This window comes from Oryx dammah, unplaced genomic scaffold (assembly GCF_014754425.2).
Source record: "Oryx dammah isolate SB20612 unplaced genomic scaffold, SCBI_Odam_1.1 HiC_scaffold_8, whole genome shotgun sequence".
Taxonomy (NCBI): domain Eukaryota; kingdom Metazoa; phylum Chordata; class Mammalia; order Artiodactyla; family Bovidae; genus Oryx; species Oryx dammah.
The window spans coordinates 14,001,948-14,020,621 of NW_024070192.1; the positions used below are offsets into that span (position 1 = coordinate 14,001,948).

An 18,674-nucleotide genomic window follows, 5' to 3' on the forward strand; every position below is an offset into this window, starting at 1 on the left:
ATCTCCTTGCAGTCCAAGGGATGCTCAAGAGTCTTTTCCAGCACTACAGTCCAAAAGCATCAATTCTTCGGCGCTCAGCCTTCTTCACAGTCCAACTCTCACATCCATACATGACCACTGGAAAAACCATAGCCTTGACTAGACGGACCTTTGTTGGCAAAGTAATGTCTCTGCTTTTGAATATGCTATCTAGGTTGGTCATAACTTTTCTTCCAAGGAGTAAGCGTCTTTTAATTTCATGGCTGCAGTCCGCCATCTGCAGTGATTTTGGAGTCCCTCGAAAATAAAATCTGACGCTGTTTCCACTGTTTCCCCATCTATTTCCCATGAAATGATGGGACCAGATGCCATGGTCTTCATTTTCTGAATGTTGAGCTTTAAGCCAACTTTTTCACTCTCCTCTTTCACTTTCATCAAGAGGCTTTTTAGTTCCTCTTCACTTTCTGCCATAAGGGTGGTGTCATCTGCATACCTGAGGTTATTGATATTTCTCCCGGCAATCTTGATTCCAGCTTGTGCTTCTTCCAGCCCAGCATTTCTCATGATGTACTCTCCATATAAGTTAAATAAGCAGGGTGACAATATACAGCCTTGATGTACTCCTTTTCTGATTTGGAATCAGTCTGTTGTTCCATGTCCAGTTCTAACCGTTGCTTCCTGACCTGCATATAAGGTTTCTCAAGAGGCAGGTCAGGTGGTCTGGTATTCCCATCTCTTTCAGAATTTTCCACAGTTTATTGTGATCCACATAGTCAAAGGCTTTGGCATAGTCAATAAAGCAGAAATAGATGTTTTTCTGGAACTCTCTTGCTTTTTCCATGATCCAGCAGATGTTGGCAATTTGGTCTCTGGTTCCTCTGCCTTTTCTAAGACCAGCTTGAAAATCTGGTAGTTCACAGTTCACATATTGCTGAAGACTGGCTTGGAGAATTTTGAGCATTACTTTACTGGTGTGTGAGATGAGTGCAATTGTGTGGTAGTTTGAGCATTCTTTGGCATTGCCTTTCTTTGGGATTGGAATGAACACTGACCTTTTCCAGTCCTGTGGCCACTGCTGAGTTTTCCAAATTTGCTAGCATATTGAGTGCAGCACTTTCACAGCATCATCTTTCAGGATTTGAAATAGCTCCACTGGAATTCCATGACCTCCACTAGCTTTGTTCGTAATGATGCTTTCCAAGGCCCACTTGACTACACATTCCAGGATGTCTGGGTCTAGATGAGTGATCACATCATCATGATTATCTGGGTCGTGAAGACCTTTTTTGTGCAGTTCTTCTGTGTATTCTTGCTACTTCTTCTTAATATCTTCTGCTTCTGTTAGGTCCATACCATTTCTGTCCTTTATCGGGCCCATCTTTGCATGAAATGTTCGCTTGGTACCTCTAATTTTCTTGAAGAGAAAGTCTTTCCCATTCTGTTGTTTTCCTCTATTTCTTTGCATCAATCTCTGAAGAAGGCTTTCTTATCTCTTCTTGCTATTCTTTGGAACTCTGCATTCAGATGCTTATATCTTTCCTTTTCTCCTTTGCTTTTTGCCTCTCTTCTTTTCACAGCTATTTGTAAGGCCTCCCCACTCAGCCATTTTACTTTTTTGCATTCCTTTTCCATGGGGATGGTCTTAATCCCTGTCTCCTGTACAATGTCACGAACCTCATTCCGTAGTTCATCAGGCACTCCATCTATCAGATCTAGTCCCTTAAATCTATTTCTCACTTCCACTGTATAATCATAAGGGATTTGATTTAGGTTATACCTGAATGGTCTAGTGGTTTTCCCTACTTTCTTCAATTTAAGTCTGAATCTGGCAATAAGGAGTGCATGATCTGAGCCACAGTCAGCTCCTGGTCTTGTTTTTGTTGACTGTGTAGAGCTTCTCCATATTTGGCTGCAAAGAATATAATCAATCTGATTTCGGTGTTGACCATCTGGTGATGTCCATGTGTAGAGTCTTCTCTTGTGTTGTTGGAAGAGGGTGTTTGCTATGACCAGTGCATTTTCTTGGCAAAGCTCTATTAGTCTTTGCCCTGCTTCAGTCCGTATTCCAAGGCCAAATTTGCCTGTTACTCCAGGTGTTTCTTGACTTCCTACTTTTGCATTCCAGTCCCCTATAATGAAAAGGACATCTTTTTTGAGTGTTAGTTCTAAAAGGTCTTGTAGGTCTTCATAGAACCGTTCAACTTGAGCTTTTTCAGCGTTACTGGTTGAGGCATAGACTTGGATCACTGTGATATTGAATGGTTTGCCTTGGAGACAAACAGATCATTCTGTCGTTTTTGAGATTGCATCCAAGTACTGCATTTTGGACTCTTTTGTTGACCATGATGGCTACTCCATTTCTTCTAAGGGATTCCTGCCTGCAGTAGTAGATATAATGGTCATCTGAGTTAAATTCACCCATTCCAGTCCATTTTAGTTTGCTGATTTCTAGAATGTCGACATTCACCCTTGCCATCTCTTGTTTGACCACTTCCAATTTGCCTTGTTTCATGGACCTGACATTCCAGGTTCCTATGCAATATTGCTCTTTACAGCATCGGACCTTGCTTCTATCACCAGTCACATCCACAGCTGGGTATTGTTTTTGCTTTGGCTCCATCTCTTCATTCTTTCTGGAGTTATTTCTCCTCTGATCTCCAGTAGCATATTGGGCACCTACTGACCTGGGGAGTTCCTCTTTCAGTATCCCATCATTTTGCCTTTTCATACTGTTCATGGGGTTCTCAAGGCAAGAATACTGAAGTGGCTTGCCATTCCCTTCTCCAGTGGACCACATTCTGTCATGCCTCTCCACCATGACCCACCCTTCTTGGGTGGCCCCATGGGCATGGCTTAGTTTCATTGAGTTAGACAAGGCTATGGTCCTAGTGTGATTAGATTGACTAGTTTTCTGTGATTATGGTTTTAGTGTGTCTGCCCTCTGATGCCCTCTTGCAACACCTACCGTCTTACTTGGGTTTCTCTTACCTTGGACGTGGGGTAGCTCTTCACGGCTGCTCCAGCAAAGCACAGCCGCTGCTCCTTACCTTGGACAAGGGGTATCTCCTCACTGCCGCCCCTCCTGACCTTGAACATGGAATAGCTCCTCTAGGCCCTCCTGCACCAGCACAGCCACCGCTCCTTAGACTATCTTAGACATAGTCTACATATTTTTCCAAAGTACCTGGTATGGTGCTCAGCACATACATACTCAATAATAACCTGGTAGGTAACACTGAGGTTCTGGGAACAAAAGAACCATCAGATGGGTCAACCCCAGTGACTGGGCTGACGGGTGGCTTGGCTGCTGGAGCAAACATACTAATGAACTTTCTCTTCCCCCAAAGGAGTGTCTGATCCCAGGGTGATGCTGGACAAGAAGGAGGTGATAGAAGGTGGAGTCGTGGTAGTCAACTGTTCTGTCCCAGAGGAAAAGGCTCCTGTACATTTCACAATAGAAAAATTCGAACTAAATATAAGGAGCGCCAAGAAAAAAAGAGAAAAAACCTCTCAGAACCAGAATTTTGTGACGCTGGAATTCACAGTTGAGGAGCAAGACCGTGCCATATTTTTCCAATGTCAAGCGAAGATCTTTTCCGGGTCCAACGTGGAGTCCTCCAGACCCATGAGGAGTGAACTGGTCACTGTGCGGGGTCAGAGTCCTACTCTCCTTTCTATCATTCTTCCTGGTTTGCTGATTTGGTCTGGGGAGAAAGCCCAGAATTGGAAAGGGGCTCAGGCCTTTGCTGCTCAGGACTGTTCTTTGTTTATTATTATTATTTTGTATTGCAGTATAGGTGATTAACAAGTGTTGCGATAGTTTCAGGTGAACAGCGAAGGGACTCAGCCATACATATACATGTATCCATTCTCCCCCAAACTCCCTTCTGGTCCACAAAACACTGAGCAGAGTTCCATGTGCTATATGGTAGGTCCTTGTTGGTTATCCATTTTAAATATAGCAGTGTGTACATATCCATCCCCAACTCCCTAACGATCCCTTCCCCTCATCCTTCCCTACCCCTCCTGCAACATTCTCTAAGTCTGTGAGTCTGTTCCTGTTTTGTAAGTAAGTTCATTTGTGTTTCTTTTTAGAATCCACATACAGGAGTCATCATACCATGTTTCTCCTTCTCTGTCAAGACTGTTCTTAATCACTTTATATTTTTCAAACTTTTTGTCTGTGACACAATTTAACTATATACACTTATATATTTCCAAACAATTCTTAACCTTCATACATGATGTAGTTTGTTATTTTTCTTTCTATTCTATTTCCATTTCTTAAAGCACTGGCTGAGACTCACTGAAACGATATCTTGTGTGACCTGCAGCTTGGGAACTGTGACTTTAAACCATGAGGATCAGACATCAGGAAGTGGGGTCTGGAGGGGATCCAGAGGAAAGGAGGGGCAGGTCCTCAACTTTTGCCTCCTGCATTTGACAAGGGATTTCCCCCTTCTACCCATCCTTCCATCACTGAGACGGTGGACAAATAGGAAACAGATGAGATGGTCTGAGAAGTGCTCTCAGGAGAGAAAGGCTACAGCAGAGGGGAGCCAGGGTCTGAGTGTCCAGGACAGAGAGCTCAGAGCTCCAGGTCAGGCACCCAGCAGCTCCCAGTGACCTGAGAGGGGAGCATGGGTGAAGCAGGAAGAAGGCAGGGGAAGGAACAGTTTACCGCAGAAAGCCTCAAGTATATTCAGGATTGGAGCCCTACAGCTTGTTAAGTGACCCTCAGGAGACTTCCCTGGTGGTCCAGTGTTGGGAATCTGCTCGTCCAATGCAGGGGACATGGGTTCGATCCCTGGTCAGGGAACTAAGATCCTGCATGCCATGTGGTGTGGCCAAAAAAATAATAGAACAACAATTAAGAAAAAAAAATGAACCTCAGCTTTTGGCATCTTCACTTTTGCCCATTGTGTGTACATAATGCTATATTGTATGTGTATATATTTCCTGTATAGTATTATGTGTGTATATGTATATATATATAGTATTATGTATATACAAAAATTTTTTTATTGTAGTTCATGGTGTGGGTTAAATTTTCAGAAAATGCGGTACTATATAAAGTGACAATTCTTCACAGTAAGTATCAACACTTAGAGAAAGTCCCTTATATGGTCTTCTAGACTTATTCTGCTCATTCATCATGTGCACACACAGTTTTGACTTGTTTATCTCTGTTTTTAACCAAAAAAAAGAGAGAGAGACTTGTCAAACATTCTATTTTATAACTTTTTCTTAACAAATACAGTATAGATGTTCTTTTGTCCATATCAGGAAATACAGATCTTTATCATTTTAGTGACAACTCAGAATCCTGTTGTAAGGATATGCTCATTTCATTTTAGTTTTTTTTAATTAATTTATTTTCTGAAAGTGAAAGAAGGTTTTATTCAGGGAGGGAACACACTCCATAGACAGAGTGTGGGCCATCTCAGAAGGTGACAGTCACCTGCCTCATTTTATGTTGATGGACATTTAGGCATTTTTTTCCCCACTTGTTTGCTCTTAAGACAATCTTGCAGCAAACACTCTTGTAACTTCCATAGTTTCGTGAGTATCTTATCATTTTTATGTGTCAACTTCTTTTTTTATTGAATTATTTATTTATTTATGTTTGGCTGTGCTGGGTCTTTGTTTCTCCAGTTTCAGGGTGTAGGGACTGCTCTAGTTCTGATGTGCAGGCTTCTCATTGTGGTGGCTTCTCTTGGTGAAGAGCATGCGCTCTAGGGCACAGGCTTTGGTAATTGTGGCACACGGCTTCATTACTCTGTGGCCTGTGGAATCTTCCTGGACCAGGGATTGAACCCTTGTCCCCTGCTTTGGCAAGCAGATCCTTAACCACTGGACCACCAGGGAAGTCCCTGTGTCAAATTCTTGATTCAAATGTTTTGTGTATTTTCGGTGTTGAAAAATGTGCTCCTCCAAAAGGATAAACATTTCCATTAAAAGTGTTCATTTCCCCACATCCTGGCTTCCCTGGTGGCTCAGAGGTTAAAGCATCTGCCTCTAATGCGGGAGACCTGGGTTCAATCCCTAGATCAGGAAGATCCTCTGGAGAAGGAAATGGCAACCCACTCCAGTATTCTTGCCTGGAGAATCCCATGGATGGAGGAGCCTGGTGGGCTACAGTCCACGGGGTCGCAAAGAGTCAAACATGACTGAGCAACTTAACTTTCAACTAACTCTCATCAACACAGTATATTATTGATGTTTTCTCTATTGATGTTTTATCTGTTACTGACTGCCTTGTGAGCAGCTTGCAGGATCTCAGTCCTCAGTCAGGGATTGAACCTGGGCCACAGTAGTGAAAGCACTGAATGTAACCACTAGACTGCCAGGGAGCTCCCAATATTTTTGTTATTTTTGACAGTCTATTATAATTGAAGCACAATGGCATATCACTACTGTGATTTGTATTTCTTTGGTCTTTAGTGAGGTTGAGTATGCTTTTTACATTTGTAAATGTATGCTTTTACATCCCTTCATCCTGTCTATTCACATACACTTTGCCCATACTTGCCTACTGCTTCCGATTGGTTTGTTTGAGCCCTTTATAGATTAAAGGAATGAGCTCTTTGTCAGGTGCTATGCAAAAATTTACCCAGTTTGTCACTTGTCTTTATTTTTTACTTCCATGAAAAAGCTTTCAATCTTTAGTTAAAATCAAAGTTATGCATCTTTTTTCCTTATAGTATCAATTTATGCATTTTTTTAATGGTCTCCAGTTTTGTGATTCATACCTAAAGTTCCTCCATGCTCCAAGATTATTAAAGCAAAAAATGCATCTCTATTTTCTTTTACTGTTTCTGTGGTTTAATTTTTTTTCCTCTTGTGCATTTAGATCTCTGATACATTGAGTTTGGGTGTCAGGAAATAACGTTTAGTTATTATCAAGCTACCCCAGAGGGTATTATTGAATGTCCTAAAAGATACCATCTCTTTTTTTGATTCTTACTCAGGAAAACAAATTCCTTTTTTTTGTGTGTGTGTGATAGTTTTTTTATTGTGAATTTAAATGACTTTACAGTAAAAAAAAAAAAAAAAAGCTAACGAATATTAAAGTAGTAGGTCACTTTACATTTACTTTTGGCGTTTTTTTAATGTCCTTATCTTTATTTTATGTGGCTGTAATTGGTGTATATACCCCCTTACGCTCTGCTGGGGTGTTTTGGTGGAAGCAAAGGCCTGGCTCTACTTCCCTCACCATGTCCGAACCCTAATGTCTGACCCATATTTTATTAAAACAGTGTTTTCCAAACTGCTTGAGTCATGAGATCAATTTAGTTAGTCACAACCAGCATTTTTAAAAAAGAAATATAAAAGACTAGAAAACACTTTGCAGGGGGATATGTCATTATTTAAAAATTCATTTCCATGAAGCTGAACTTTGGAAAGCAAGGGAATATCTAAGCTGAAATGCCAGAGGTCCATGAAATGGTATGAGAGTTACCTAGAAAATCCTTGGTGGGCAGGAGAGGGGTCTGATTCTCACTGCTGTGATTATTTCTGAAGTCATTTGAAAAATGTTTTTCAGATGAGATGTAGGTTTGACCTTTGGGAAGCTCAAAGTTAGAGAAATGAAATTAAGAAGAAAGCTGAAGATGCAAGAGTGAGTGAGAGGGAGGGAGCACCAGAGCAGCCTAGGTGAAGGTTTTTGAGAGGAAAGGTTGAATTTTTTTTTTTAATTAATAAGGAAAAACTGGTTGGCATCCAAAAGCACAGAAAAGGGGAAGGAAATGCCTTTTCTCCTCACCCAGATTTGAACCTGAGTCCAACCAGCCTGTCCTCTTCTCGTAGAATCGTTCTCTAATCCCAAATTCCACATCATCCCGGAGGGAAAGATCACAGAAGGAGATGACCTCCAGGTCAAGTGCACTGTTCAGGTGACGCACCAGGCCCAGTCATTCCCGGAAATCATCATCCAGAAGGACAGGGAGATTGTCGCACACAACAGCCTCAGCAGTGAGGCTGTGTACTCCGTGATGGCCACGACAGAGCACAACGGCAACTACACGTGCAAAGTGGAAGCCAGTCGCATATCCAAAGTCAGCAGCGTCGTGGTCAACATCACAGGTAGGGTTGCTGGAGGGTGTCGGCACGTGGCGGGCTCAGGAGGTGTCTGTGCTGGAATCCGGACTGAGCAGTGAGAGCTGGTTCTGCTCCCGCCGGTGTGAATGGATGTGCTCAGGCAGGGCCGAGGTGCTCATGGGGAGAAAGTCAGTGCAGAGCGCGTCAGCAGTCTGCTGTGGTACTTGAGGGTACAGGTTGGGCCATCAGATCCCAGCTGGGCCACTCAGTACATCTGTGACCTTGAGTGAGTGATTGACCGTCTCCTTGCCACAGTTCTGACAGTGGAGTGATGATAGTACTGCAGGACTGTTATAAGGACTAAATGCCATTGCCTTTCCTACAGAGCCGCGTATAGAGTAAGCACTCAGCAAATGTTAGCTGATGTTTCTGTTATTATGTCACATTTTTCTTCCCTTTGTGCCAAGTACTATGCTAGATCTCTACATCCCTGTGGAGGTCCTAAGACAGGGTCAGGAGCAAGAAAGTATTCAGTATTCAGTTCAGTCACTCAGTTGTGTCCGATTCTTTGCAACCCCATGAATTGCAGCACGCCAGGCCTCCCTGTCCATCACCATCTCCCGGAGTTCACTCAGACTCACGTCCATCGAGTCAGTGATGCCATCCAGCCATCTCATCCTTTGTCGTCCCCTTCTCCTCCTGCCCCCAATCCCTCCCAGCATCAGAGTCTTTTCCAATGAGTCAACTCTTCGCATGAGGTGGCCAAAGTACTGGAGTTTCAGCTTCAGCATCATTCCTTCTAAAGTACACCCAGGGGTAGACTCAAAAATAATAGTCGCAGTTCCTCTTTGTTGAATACTCTTTGCCTGGTTTACATACATTTTCATTTCAAGCTCATAATTATGCCATAAAGTAGGTATTATGATGCTGGCTTTATGGATGTAGAAACTGGAGCTGAGAAGTCAGGTCACTCACCTAATGATTACAGGATTGCTAAGTGGCAGAGCAAGAGTTACCCACTGGCCTGTTAGATTTCCAAACCCATGTACTTAGTAAGTTCCCCTGGATGCCTTTCTTCTTTACCTGGCTTCACTTTTCATTTATTTATTTAGTTTAATTTGGGGGCTGTACTAAGTCTTCATCGGAGAAGGAAACGGCAACCCACTCCAGTATTCTGGCCTGGAGAATCGCGTGGACAGAGGAGCCTGGTGGGCTACAGTCCATGGGGTTGCAAGGAGTGGACACAGCAGAGCACGTACAGACAGTCTTCACCGCTGGCTTCTCTAGCTGCAGTGCGTGGGCTTAGTTGCCCTGCTGCGGCTGAGATCCCTGACCAGGGATCGAACCCACGCCCCCTGCAGCAGAAAGCGTAGGGTCTTTTTTTTTTTAATTGGAGGCTAATTACTTTACAATATTGTGGTGGTTTTTGCCATACATTGGCATGAACCAGCCATTGGTGTACATCATGTGTTCCCCATCCTGAACCCTCCTCCCGCCTCCCTCCCCATCCCATTCCTCAGGGTCATCCCAGTGCCAGCCCTGAGCACCCTGTCTCATGCATCGAACCTGGGCTGGCGATCTGTTTCACATATGATAATATATAGGTTTCAATGCTATTCTCTCAGATCATCCCACCCTCGCCTTCTCCCACAGAGTCCAGAAGACTGTTCTATACATCTGTGTCCTTTTTGCATATAGGTTCATCATTACTATCTTTCTAAATTCCATATATATGTGTTAGTATACTGTATTGGTGTTTTTCTTTCTGACTTACTTCACTCTGTATAATAGGCTCCAGTTTCATCCACCTCATTAGAACTGATTCAAATGTATTCTTTTTAATGGCTGAGTGATATTCCATTGTGTAAATGTACCACAGTTTTCTTATCCATTCATCTGCTGATAGACATCTAGGTTGCTTCCATGTCCTGGCTATTATAAACAGTACTGCAAAAAGTGCAGGGTCTTAACTGCTGGATGGCCAGGGAAGTCCCTACCTGACTTTACTTTTCAAAAGAGCTTTTACCAGAAAAAAAAAAAAATGTACTCTACTTCTCTCTGTGTATTGAATATCTTTAGGCACTAGAATGTTAAGGTGGTGAGGGTATTATCTATTTTATCTGGTGCTATATCGCTAACAGCTGAACAGTACCTGCCACACAGTAGGCTTTCAATACATATTTGTTCGATGAACAGATGAGCATTGGGTGACAGTGTTCCAGAGGCAGAGAGACTCAGGACTTTTTGGTTCCCAAGTGAAAGTGTGCATTCATTCATCATTCATTTGCTCATTTACTGAAAGCCTCCTCTGTGTCAATAGAGACTATACAGTCACAGCAACAGTCCCCAGTATCATAGGTAGGCTGCCAACTACCCAGCTAGGTGACTGGCAGGTGTTGGATCCTGCTGGTCTATACCAGGTTGGCTCCTGCTAGCTATTTAGTTTATTATCGATAATGGCAAATATTTTGATGGCATATATTTTAGTAGATAAAATATAATTATCTTATTAGAGAACATTGCTCAGTTCAACATATGTTGAGCACCTTCTGTGTGCTGGGCAACTTTGGGGACCTAGGGAGCTGCCCTATGCAGCTTTGAAGAATTTCACAGACATAAATAGATGATGAAAATGTGATGCAATGATCAACTCCATTAAAGAGATGGTTGTACGGTCATGGGAGCAGCAGGGACCACGTGGCAAACACAAGGGCAATTCCAGGGCTTAGAGCAGCACTCCAACCCCTCGGACCAGGCTACTTTAGGGAAACATGAGGCATCTTTGGACCACAAGATCCTATTGTTGTAGCTGATCCTGCATCAGAAGTTTGAGTTACGCTGAGTCAATCAGAAGGCAAGGCTCCCTGGCCCACGAAAGCACAGGGTTAGGCTTGGCCGGCCCTTCCCATCCCTCAGTCTGATGCTCTGTGCTCCTGTTGCACGTAGAGTTGCCGGAGCCGTGCCAGGGTTGGCAGGCAACTCCCCCACCTTCAAGGGCTGCAAGCCCTTGGACCTGGCTCCAGGCCCACCTCTGCAGCCTATTCTCCACTCCCCTGTTGCTATCAAGCCTCTCTGTGAGTGGTTGTATAAAGTGATGTGGGAGGCTCACAAAAACTTTGTGGACATCAAGATCTTTGAATTAGTAATTTGTCTTTGGCTTGAAAGTGGGTTTCCATCACCTCTCACTGCTCACATTTTCAGACCCAGGTGCTGCCAGGACTCCTGACTCTGTCCTGTCATCTCATCTCTACAATCACACCCTCATTCTGACTCCTCAGAGCAGGATGTTATAGGGGTTCCCCAAGCATCTCTGCTCCAATTCACCCTTCGACAAACCTGTGGGAGAAGCACATATTTGACTTCATTATTCCTGGGCTTTATGAGCTTCCTCGGTGGCTCAGTTGGTCAAAAACAAAAACAAAAAACCCCGCCTGCCAGTGCAGGAGATGAAAGAGACCTGGGTTTCATCCCTGGGTCAGGAGGAACCCCCGGAGAAGGGCATGGCAACCCACTCCAGTATTCTTGCCTAGAAAACTCCATGGACAGAGGAGCCTGGCAGGCTACAGTCCATGGGCTTGCAAAGAGTTGGACATGACTGAGCATGCACGCATGCACACACACACACACATATGCTTGCACAAACACACATACACATGCTTGCACACACACACACATACACACCTTCACCTTGACTCCAGCCCCTTCCAAACATCTCACCTGACTCTGCCTGGAATATACTTTTTGCTTGGTCACTGGAAGACCTCTATTGTCCTTAAAGACCAAGCCCCAAATCTCCCTCTAGGAACCTCCCAGGAAGAGTCCCATGGTCACACCTCAGTTCCCATCACACTCTTCTCCTGTCTACAGGTCAACAGTCACTGTAAAGACTTAGCATCTGTCTCCATCATCCTGGGTGAGCTCTGGAAGGTCTGTGGCTCAATGCATCTGACAACATTGATACTTAGCACAAAGCCTGGCATGTTATAGGAACTCAGTAAATATTTGCTCAGTGAGTGAACAAAAGACATCCTTATTAACCTGAGCGATGGTCCAGCAGTTATGTTTACGTCACTCCTTTACAAACAGATTATTCCCTAACAACATCTCATTCTTAACTCTAAACCATTGTCCACCTACCCCAGCAAGAGGTTTTGTATTTTTTGCATTTTTGTTTACTTATTTTTTAGTGTGGAATCATTTCTGTGGGATTCTTCCTGAGGGTTTGTTTTTTTTTTTAACTTTTTTGGTATTTGTCCAATGAGATTGTAAGGCCCTTAAGGAGGTCAATTTCTTTCTTTTTTTCCCTACTCCTAACCTAGAGCTTTGTTTTATTTCACTTTATTTCATTTGGCTGTGCCTGGTCTTAGTTGTGGCATGCTGGATTTTAGTTGCCCCTCTTCGTTGCGGCATGTGGGATCTAGTTCCCTGACCAGGGATTGAACCCAGGCCCCATGTATTGGGAGCATAGAGTCTTAGCCACTGGATCACCGGAGAAGTCCCCTAACCTCAAGCTTTTGATGGTGATCAGAAAAGAGGTAAGTCGATGTTCATTATGTGGAAGGAAGGAGGGGTGGAATGTGCCTCAATGAATTAATTATTAGGAGATCACCTGACTTACAGTGTTATTTTATTCTCTATCAAGGAAACTAAGAAGACACCACGTACTGATTATAATTATGATGGAAATTACTTCCATTTCCATCCATGGAATATCAGTGATGACCACGACAGTGTTGGTTTTTACTTCCAAACCTGTATGGCAGATCAAATCCTAAATTTAGAGTGAAAGGTAGAATTTGACCCGAGTCCTGATTGCATTCTCAAACCCCTAAGGAGGTTTTCTAAGGGAAATTTCACATCTCCGTCTCTTTCTCAATACGAAGATAGGCTCAAGTGCCACCGGCTCCTTTTTCCTTCTGCTTCAAGGGTCATAACCATGGAGTCAGTGCACATTTGCTTACATGAAGGAGCCAAGTCCGCAAAGGTTAAGTAGCTAATTAGTAATTCCTCTGTGGCTGAAAACAAACATTTACCATTATTATAAAATACTGATATTGTTCAGGGAATATTTGTATTAGGAGATCGATGAAATTTCTTGAAAGTCAACCACAGTCTTTAGTACTCTTGACATCCAACCTACATTATGATGCTAATAACTTCTTCCAGTAGCATAGAATGTGGAAACTTACCAAGTACTTGGCCTTGGGAGGCTTCAGGTGGCATCTTCATGCCCCTCCACTGGAAGTGCTGGAGGAATGGTGGGCAAGCTGACGCTTCTCCCCAACTCTACAGCATCACTCTGCTTCAAGCCCAGACTACATTCCCTCCTGCTTCCAGTCTGGGCCCCTCCAACTCCATCCATTCTCCTTCCAGAGATCTCCCTACAAAATACATCTGAAGCTATCCCTGTGACCCAGACCGTCCATGGCTCCCGTTGTCCTGAGGGTATAATCCACACTTTTTAAAATGTGATTCTCAAGTTCCTTGAAGATCTGCAAGCCTTCTTTTTCTTCTCCCACAGCATCCCAGGCTGCCTGAACTTTCAAGTGCTTGAACCTCTTGTCAGACCTTCCATATGTTATTTTCTCTTCCTGTGATACTTTCCATCTTTGCCTGGATAACTTACCCCAGGAGTTTTCTCCTGATTCTTCAAGCCTAGGTTCCATGTCCCCTCTACAGGCTCTACTGCAGACACTTTATAGAGTCAAGGACTGTTTCTTTTTTACTGCTGCCTCTCCTCTGCCAAGCACAGAGATGGCCTGAGATAAATACTAGTGGGATGAAATGAATGAGTGGGTGAATAAACGAGTGAATGCCTGAGTCATTACTTGCCACATTACAAATTGCCAAAGTTCTCTTATCCGTGTCTGTAAGATAAATTGGGTTAATGAGGGAGGCAAACCTGCCATTGGAATCCCAGGAGAAGAATGAACCCCGGCTTGTGAATTGTGTGATCATCAGGTTCATGAGAAGCAAAGGGAAACTTAGGGCAGGAAGTGGGGAACCGGTTCTCCCAGAAGCACCTGGGCCACAGTCCTCTCCGTACAGGGGACTGGGGAGCTGGTACCCACAAACATCTCACCCCATTCCCGCTCACTGTTCTTTTCAGAGCTGTTTTCCAAGCCTAAGCTGGAGTCTTCAGCCACACATCTGGACCAGGGCGAAAATCTGAACCTGTGGTGCTCCATCCCAGGAGCACCTCTGGCCAACTTCACCATCCAGAAGGGAGGCGTGACTGTGTCGCAGACTCAAAATTTCAGCAAGAGAGTGGCAGAGTGGGACAGCGGGTTATACACCTGTGTCGCGGGCGTCGGCAGGGTGGTCAAGAGAAGCAACACAGTCCAGATAACTGTGTGTGGTGAGTGTGTCCTCGCTGGCCCTGAGAGCCTCTGGACTGAGTGGGAGAAAGGGGATTTATCTCCAGCCACCACCTTCTCTAGTCTGAAGATGGTTCAGACTGAGGCAGGATAAAAACCCAGGGGATGGGGGAACGGGGATTTGGGGAGAGAGGAGTGAAAACAAGAGGCTGAATAGCAGCAAGTGGGTATTTCTGCTCAGGGTACAGGTGAGATGCATCAAGATCAATGTCGTTGACAAAAGTCACATTTGTGGCTTTGTTGTGGCTGCATGCTGATGAAGTGGCCTCCGAATCCACAGGATTCTGCTGCTTGAACAGGCACTCATCCGAAGGGTCAGGGAGGAAACACTGCTTAGTCAACGCTAAGCTTTAAGATTTTAGGGTTTTTTTCACCATACCGCCTGGTAAACGGGATCTTAGTTCCCTAACCAGGGATTGAGCCTTCACCCTCTGCAGTGGAAGCTTGGAGTCTTAACCACTGGACTGGCAGGGAGGTCCCTAAGTTCCAGTTTTTGATTCTTCTCTTGGCTTACCCAAAGGGCTGGGACCCCCTACTGGGTAGAAGTAGATATCTGGACCACTTAGACCCTGGCTTCTCAGACTTGAATGTGCACAAAACACCTGGTTACAGCGCAGGTTAGATTGGGGTCAGGTTTTGTGTCTTTAACCAGCGTCTTGGAGATGCTGGTGCTACTGGGCCCCGGACCACACTTTGAGAAGCGGGATGTCAAGCTGTCACTGTCACTGTTCTTATTCAATAGTCATGGTCCTTCAGTGTAAATCCAGCCAAGGTTTTAGTCTCAGCCGAAGCAGGATTTTAGCAGTCATCTACCGGATAAGGCAATAATATACAAGACAAATGTGGGTCATTCCATTGTAGTTCTTTGTGTTGTAGTTCTTGTGAGGAGGTCATTTCATCGTATTAGCTTTATAAATAAGCTAATTGCTAAATAATGGCCTAGTATAATTCTTGTTTCTGAGGCATGAAACTTACTATCAGGAGAGGCTGAGGCACTGAGAATTTGTTTTAAAATATATTGTTGGATACTTGTTATATATATATTTTAAACATTTTTATTCTATCTTTCTCAATACAAAGAAAGAGATATGAATGTGTGTGTATGTGTGCATAAGATATGTGAAAATATAAGCATATATTTAGGGGGTTATAATGTTTTTCCTGAATTTGTGTCATCCTTTTTTGTTTATATTATTCTCTTTCCCTCTCTCTCCTCAAGAATCTTAAAGGAGTCCCCTAAAGATAGATATGGCAGCAGGCATTTTATTTTATTATTTTTTAAGTTAATTTTTATCAGAATATAGCTGATTTGCAATGTTGCATTAGTTTCAGCTATATAGCAAAGTGAATCAGTAATACATAATAGATATCCACTCTTTTTTATATTCTATTCCCATATAGGCCATTGCAGAGTACTGAGTAGAGTTCCTTGTACTATACCATAGGTCCTTATTAGTTACCTCTTTTATATATGGTAGTGTGTATATATCAATCCAAGTCTCCCAATTTATCACTCCCACTCCCTGCTCCCTTCCCCCTGTGGTAACCATAAGTTTGTTTTCTACATCTGTGAATCTTTTTCTGTTTTTTAAATAGGTTCATAGGTACAATTTTTTAAGATCCCATATATAAGCAATATTATATGATATTTGTCTTTCTCTACCTGACGTACTTCACTAAGTGTGGCAATCTCTGGGTCCAGGCAGGCATTTTAAATTAGAGCAATGATAGAGAAAGCCAAGCCCAGAGTTTGCAGAAGGAATACCTTGGGCTGGATGTTTTGTCTCAGATTGTTTTTTTTTCTCTCTCCCTCTGTCATTCTAGAAATGCTTTCCAAGCCCAGTATTTTTCATGACTCCAGGTCTGAGGTGATAAAAGGACAGACCATTGAAGTCAGTTGTCAGTCCATAAACGGAACGGCGCCCATTTTTTATCAGCTTTCAAACACAAGTAAGCCTGTGGCGAATCAGAGCGTGGGCTCAAATGAGCCTGCAATATTCCGAGATAAACCCACGAAAGATGTAGAATACTGGTGCAGTGCGGATAACTGCCATTCCCACAGCAAGATGTTCAGTGAAGTTCTGCGAGTCAAGGTGATAGGTAAGTCTCTGTGCTGTGAGAAGAATCCATGGGGGACTGTGGTTTTAGTTCACATTTTCAAAGGTTTGGGAGTGGACAAGAGAAGTGGATGGTACTTGTGCAAACTCCATAAACATGACAAGTGCCAAGCAGGACCAAAGCCCAAGTAACTGGGGCTGGAAAATATCTGGTGGTTATCAGCATGGCTGGCATCATCTATTTTCAGAAACTTTCAAATGAACTGTTGAAATATAAGTACAGTGTCCCAACTTGAGGAAGCACAAAAGTTGTGCTTTGGGGTTCCCTTAGCATTTGCTCCTTTTCATTTACTTATTTGGCTGTGCTGGGTCTTACGTGCAGCATGTAGACTCTTTAGTTGTGGCATATGGGATCTAGTTCCCCAACCAGGGATCCAACCCAGGCCGCCTGCATTGGGAGCACAGAGTCTTAGCCACTGGATCATCAGGGAAGTTCCATCGGCTCCTTTTTATAGTGTTCTTTATGTATTTTTGGTCGTGCTGGGTCTTCACTGCTGTGCGTCTCTTCTCTAGTTGTGGTGCGTGGGAGCTACCCTTTGTGGCAGTCTGTGGGCTTCTCATTGCGGTGGCTCTTCTTGTTTCAGAGCACGGGCTCTAGGCACTTGGGCTGCGTTAGTTGCAGCTCCCGGGCTCTAGGGCACAGGCTCAATTGTTGTGGCACACGGGCTTAGTTGCTCTGCAGCATGTGAGATCTTCCCGGACCAGGGATCGAACCTGCATATCCTGCACTGGCAGGTGGATTCTTTACCACTGAGCCAGCAGGGAAGTCCCCATTTGTCCCTTTTTAGATCAACTGACAGTCCTCTCTGGGAAACGTAGACCAGAGTTCTTCTCTACCATGGACGCTGGACCCCTGGCAGGGCAAATTCTGTCATGTGTGGAAATCTCAATGGTCAGAGCTGCAGGCTAACAGTCACTGGGACTCTCATACTCAAGAGAAATATACCATTGTCCTGGGGTGAATAATTTTCCTTGAGCCTTGGTCTTGTACCTTTCAGAAGGTCTTAGGAGTGCCATTACTTGCATCTCTGAGATGTTCTGCATCTTGTTGTAAAAAGCTTAATAAGGCTTTCTCTTCCTCCTTGTTGTTTAAGGACTGCTTATCTACACGTGCCATGTGGACATCTTGAGTTGGGTAGTGAGACCTCCTATAATTTTTTTTTGAGGGGGCATACTAGTCGGCTGGCAGGATCTCAGTTCCCTGGCCAGGGATTTAACCCATGTCCCCTGCAGTGAAAACCCAGAATCCTAATTTCTAAGCCATCAGGGGACTCCCTGATTCCTCCTACTATTAATGTATAGCCTAAGAGTAACAATGTGGGAGGCCTAGGTTTGATCCCTGGGTTGGGAAGATCCCCTGGAGAAGGGAAAGGCTACCCACCCCAGTATTCAGGCCTAGAGAATTCCAGGGACTGTATGGTCCATGGAGTCACCAAGAGTCAGACACAACTGAGTGCCTTTCACTTCACTTCATTGAGTAACTATACTTCTCAAATTAGCATTGGTAGCTAATAAGCACCTCACGTCATAGGTCATAACAACAACAAAAAAAGAAGATACATTCTTTGTATCTCCTGATTAAATAGTGAAGAAACATTTTAACGTATTTGAATAATAATGCAAATAAATATTTTAAAAATGTTACCAGGCAACACATTATTAACTCTCCTGAAAACTCTCCTTACAGTGATGATAATAGGAATTAAGGGCATGAAAATATCATCTAGCTTGAGTAGGAAGAGCTGGGCAGGGAACTAAGGCTTGGTGATGGGTAGGCAGAGAGAGCTCAAGATGGTCTCTAGCCTAGTCAAATAGGTGTTCAAAAGGCTCCATGGGGCAGCTCAAAAGGCTGGGGATGGATGACTGGAAAGTAAGTTTGGGAATGGAGAGTCATTGGATATAAACTTATAGAGTAACTGAGCCTAACCGTTAGGGCATCAGTTGCCAATCAGAGGAGCTGGGGCTTTGTCCTGTGTGCAGTAAAGAGCTAGAAGAAGGAAGGAGGGCATGCTGAGAATTGGCTCTTTGGAAGATTCACCTGCTGGTCCCATCAGTTAGAAGGGGTGGGGGCTTTAAACCTTACAGTGCTTTAAGAAGCTAACCTAGAAGCCCATGTGAAACTCTTGGTTTTCAGCAGGTCAGTATTGGACTTCCCTTGTGG

General features: G+C 43.8%; 1 protein-coding gene across 5 annotated transcripts in view; it reads left to right on the top strand.

Moving 5' to 3' along the window:
- PECAM1 (platelet and endothelial cell adhesion molecule 1) overlaps window positions 1-18,674 on the top strand; it is a 66,274-nt gene that overhangs the window by 14,467 nt on the left and 33,133 nt on the right. For all 5 annotated transcript variants that reach the window (XM_040244976.1, XM_040244977.1, XM_040244978.1 and 2 more), the window contains 4 exons: window positions 3,327-3,632; window positions 7,789-8,064; window positions 14,129-14,377; window positions 16,221-16,496. In XM_040244976.1, the coding sequence (XP_040100910.1) occupies window positions 3,327-3,632; window positions 7,789-8,064; window positions 14,129-14,377; window positions 16,221-16,496 (1,107 nt within the window). The remainder of the gene's footprint in view (window positions 1-3,326; window positions 3,633-7,788; window positions 8,065-14,128; window positions 14,378-16,220; window positions 16,497-18,674) is intronic.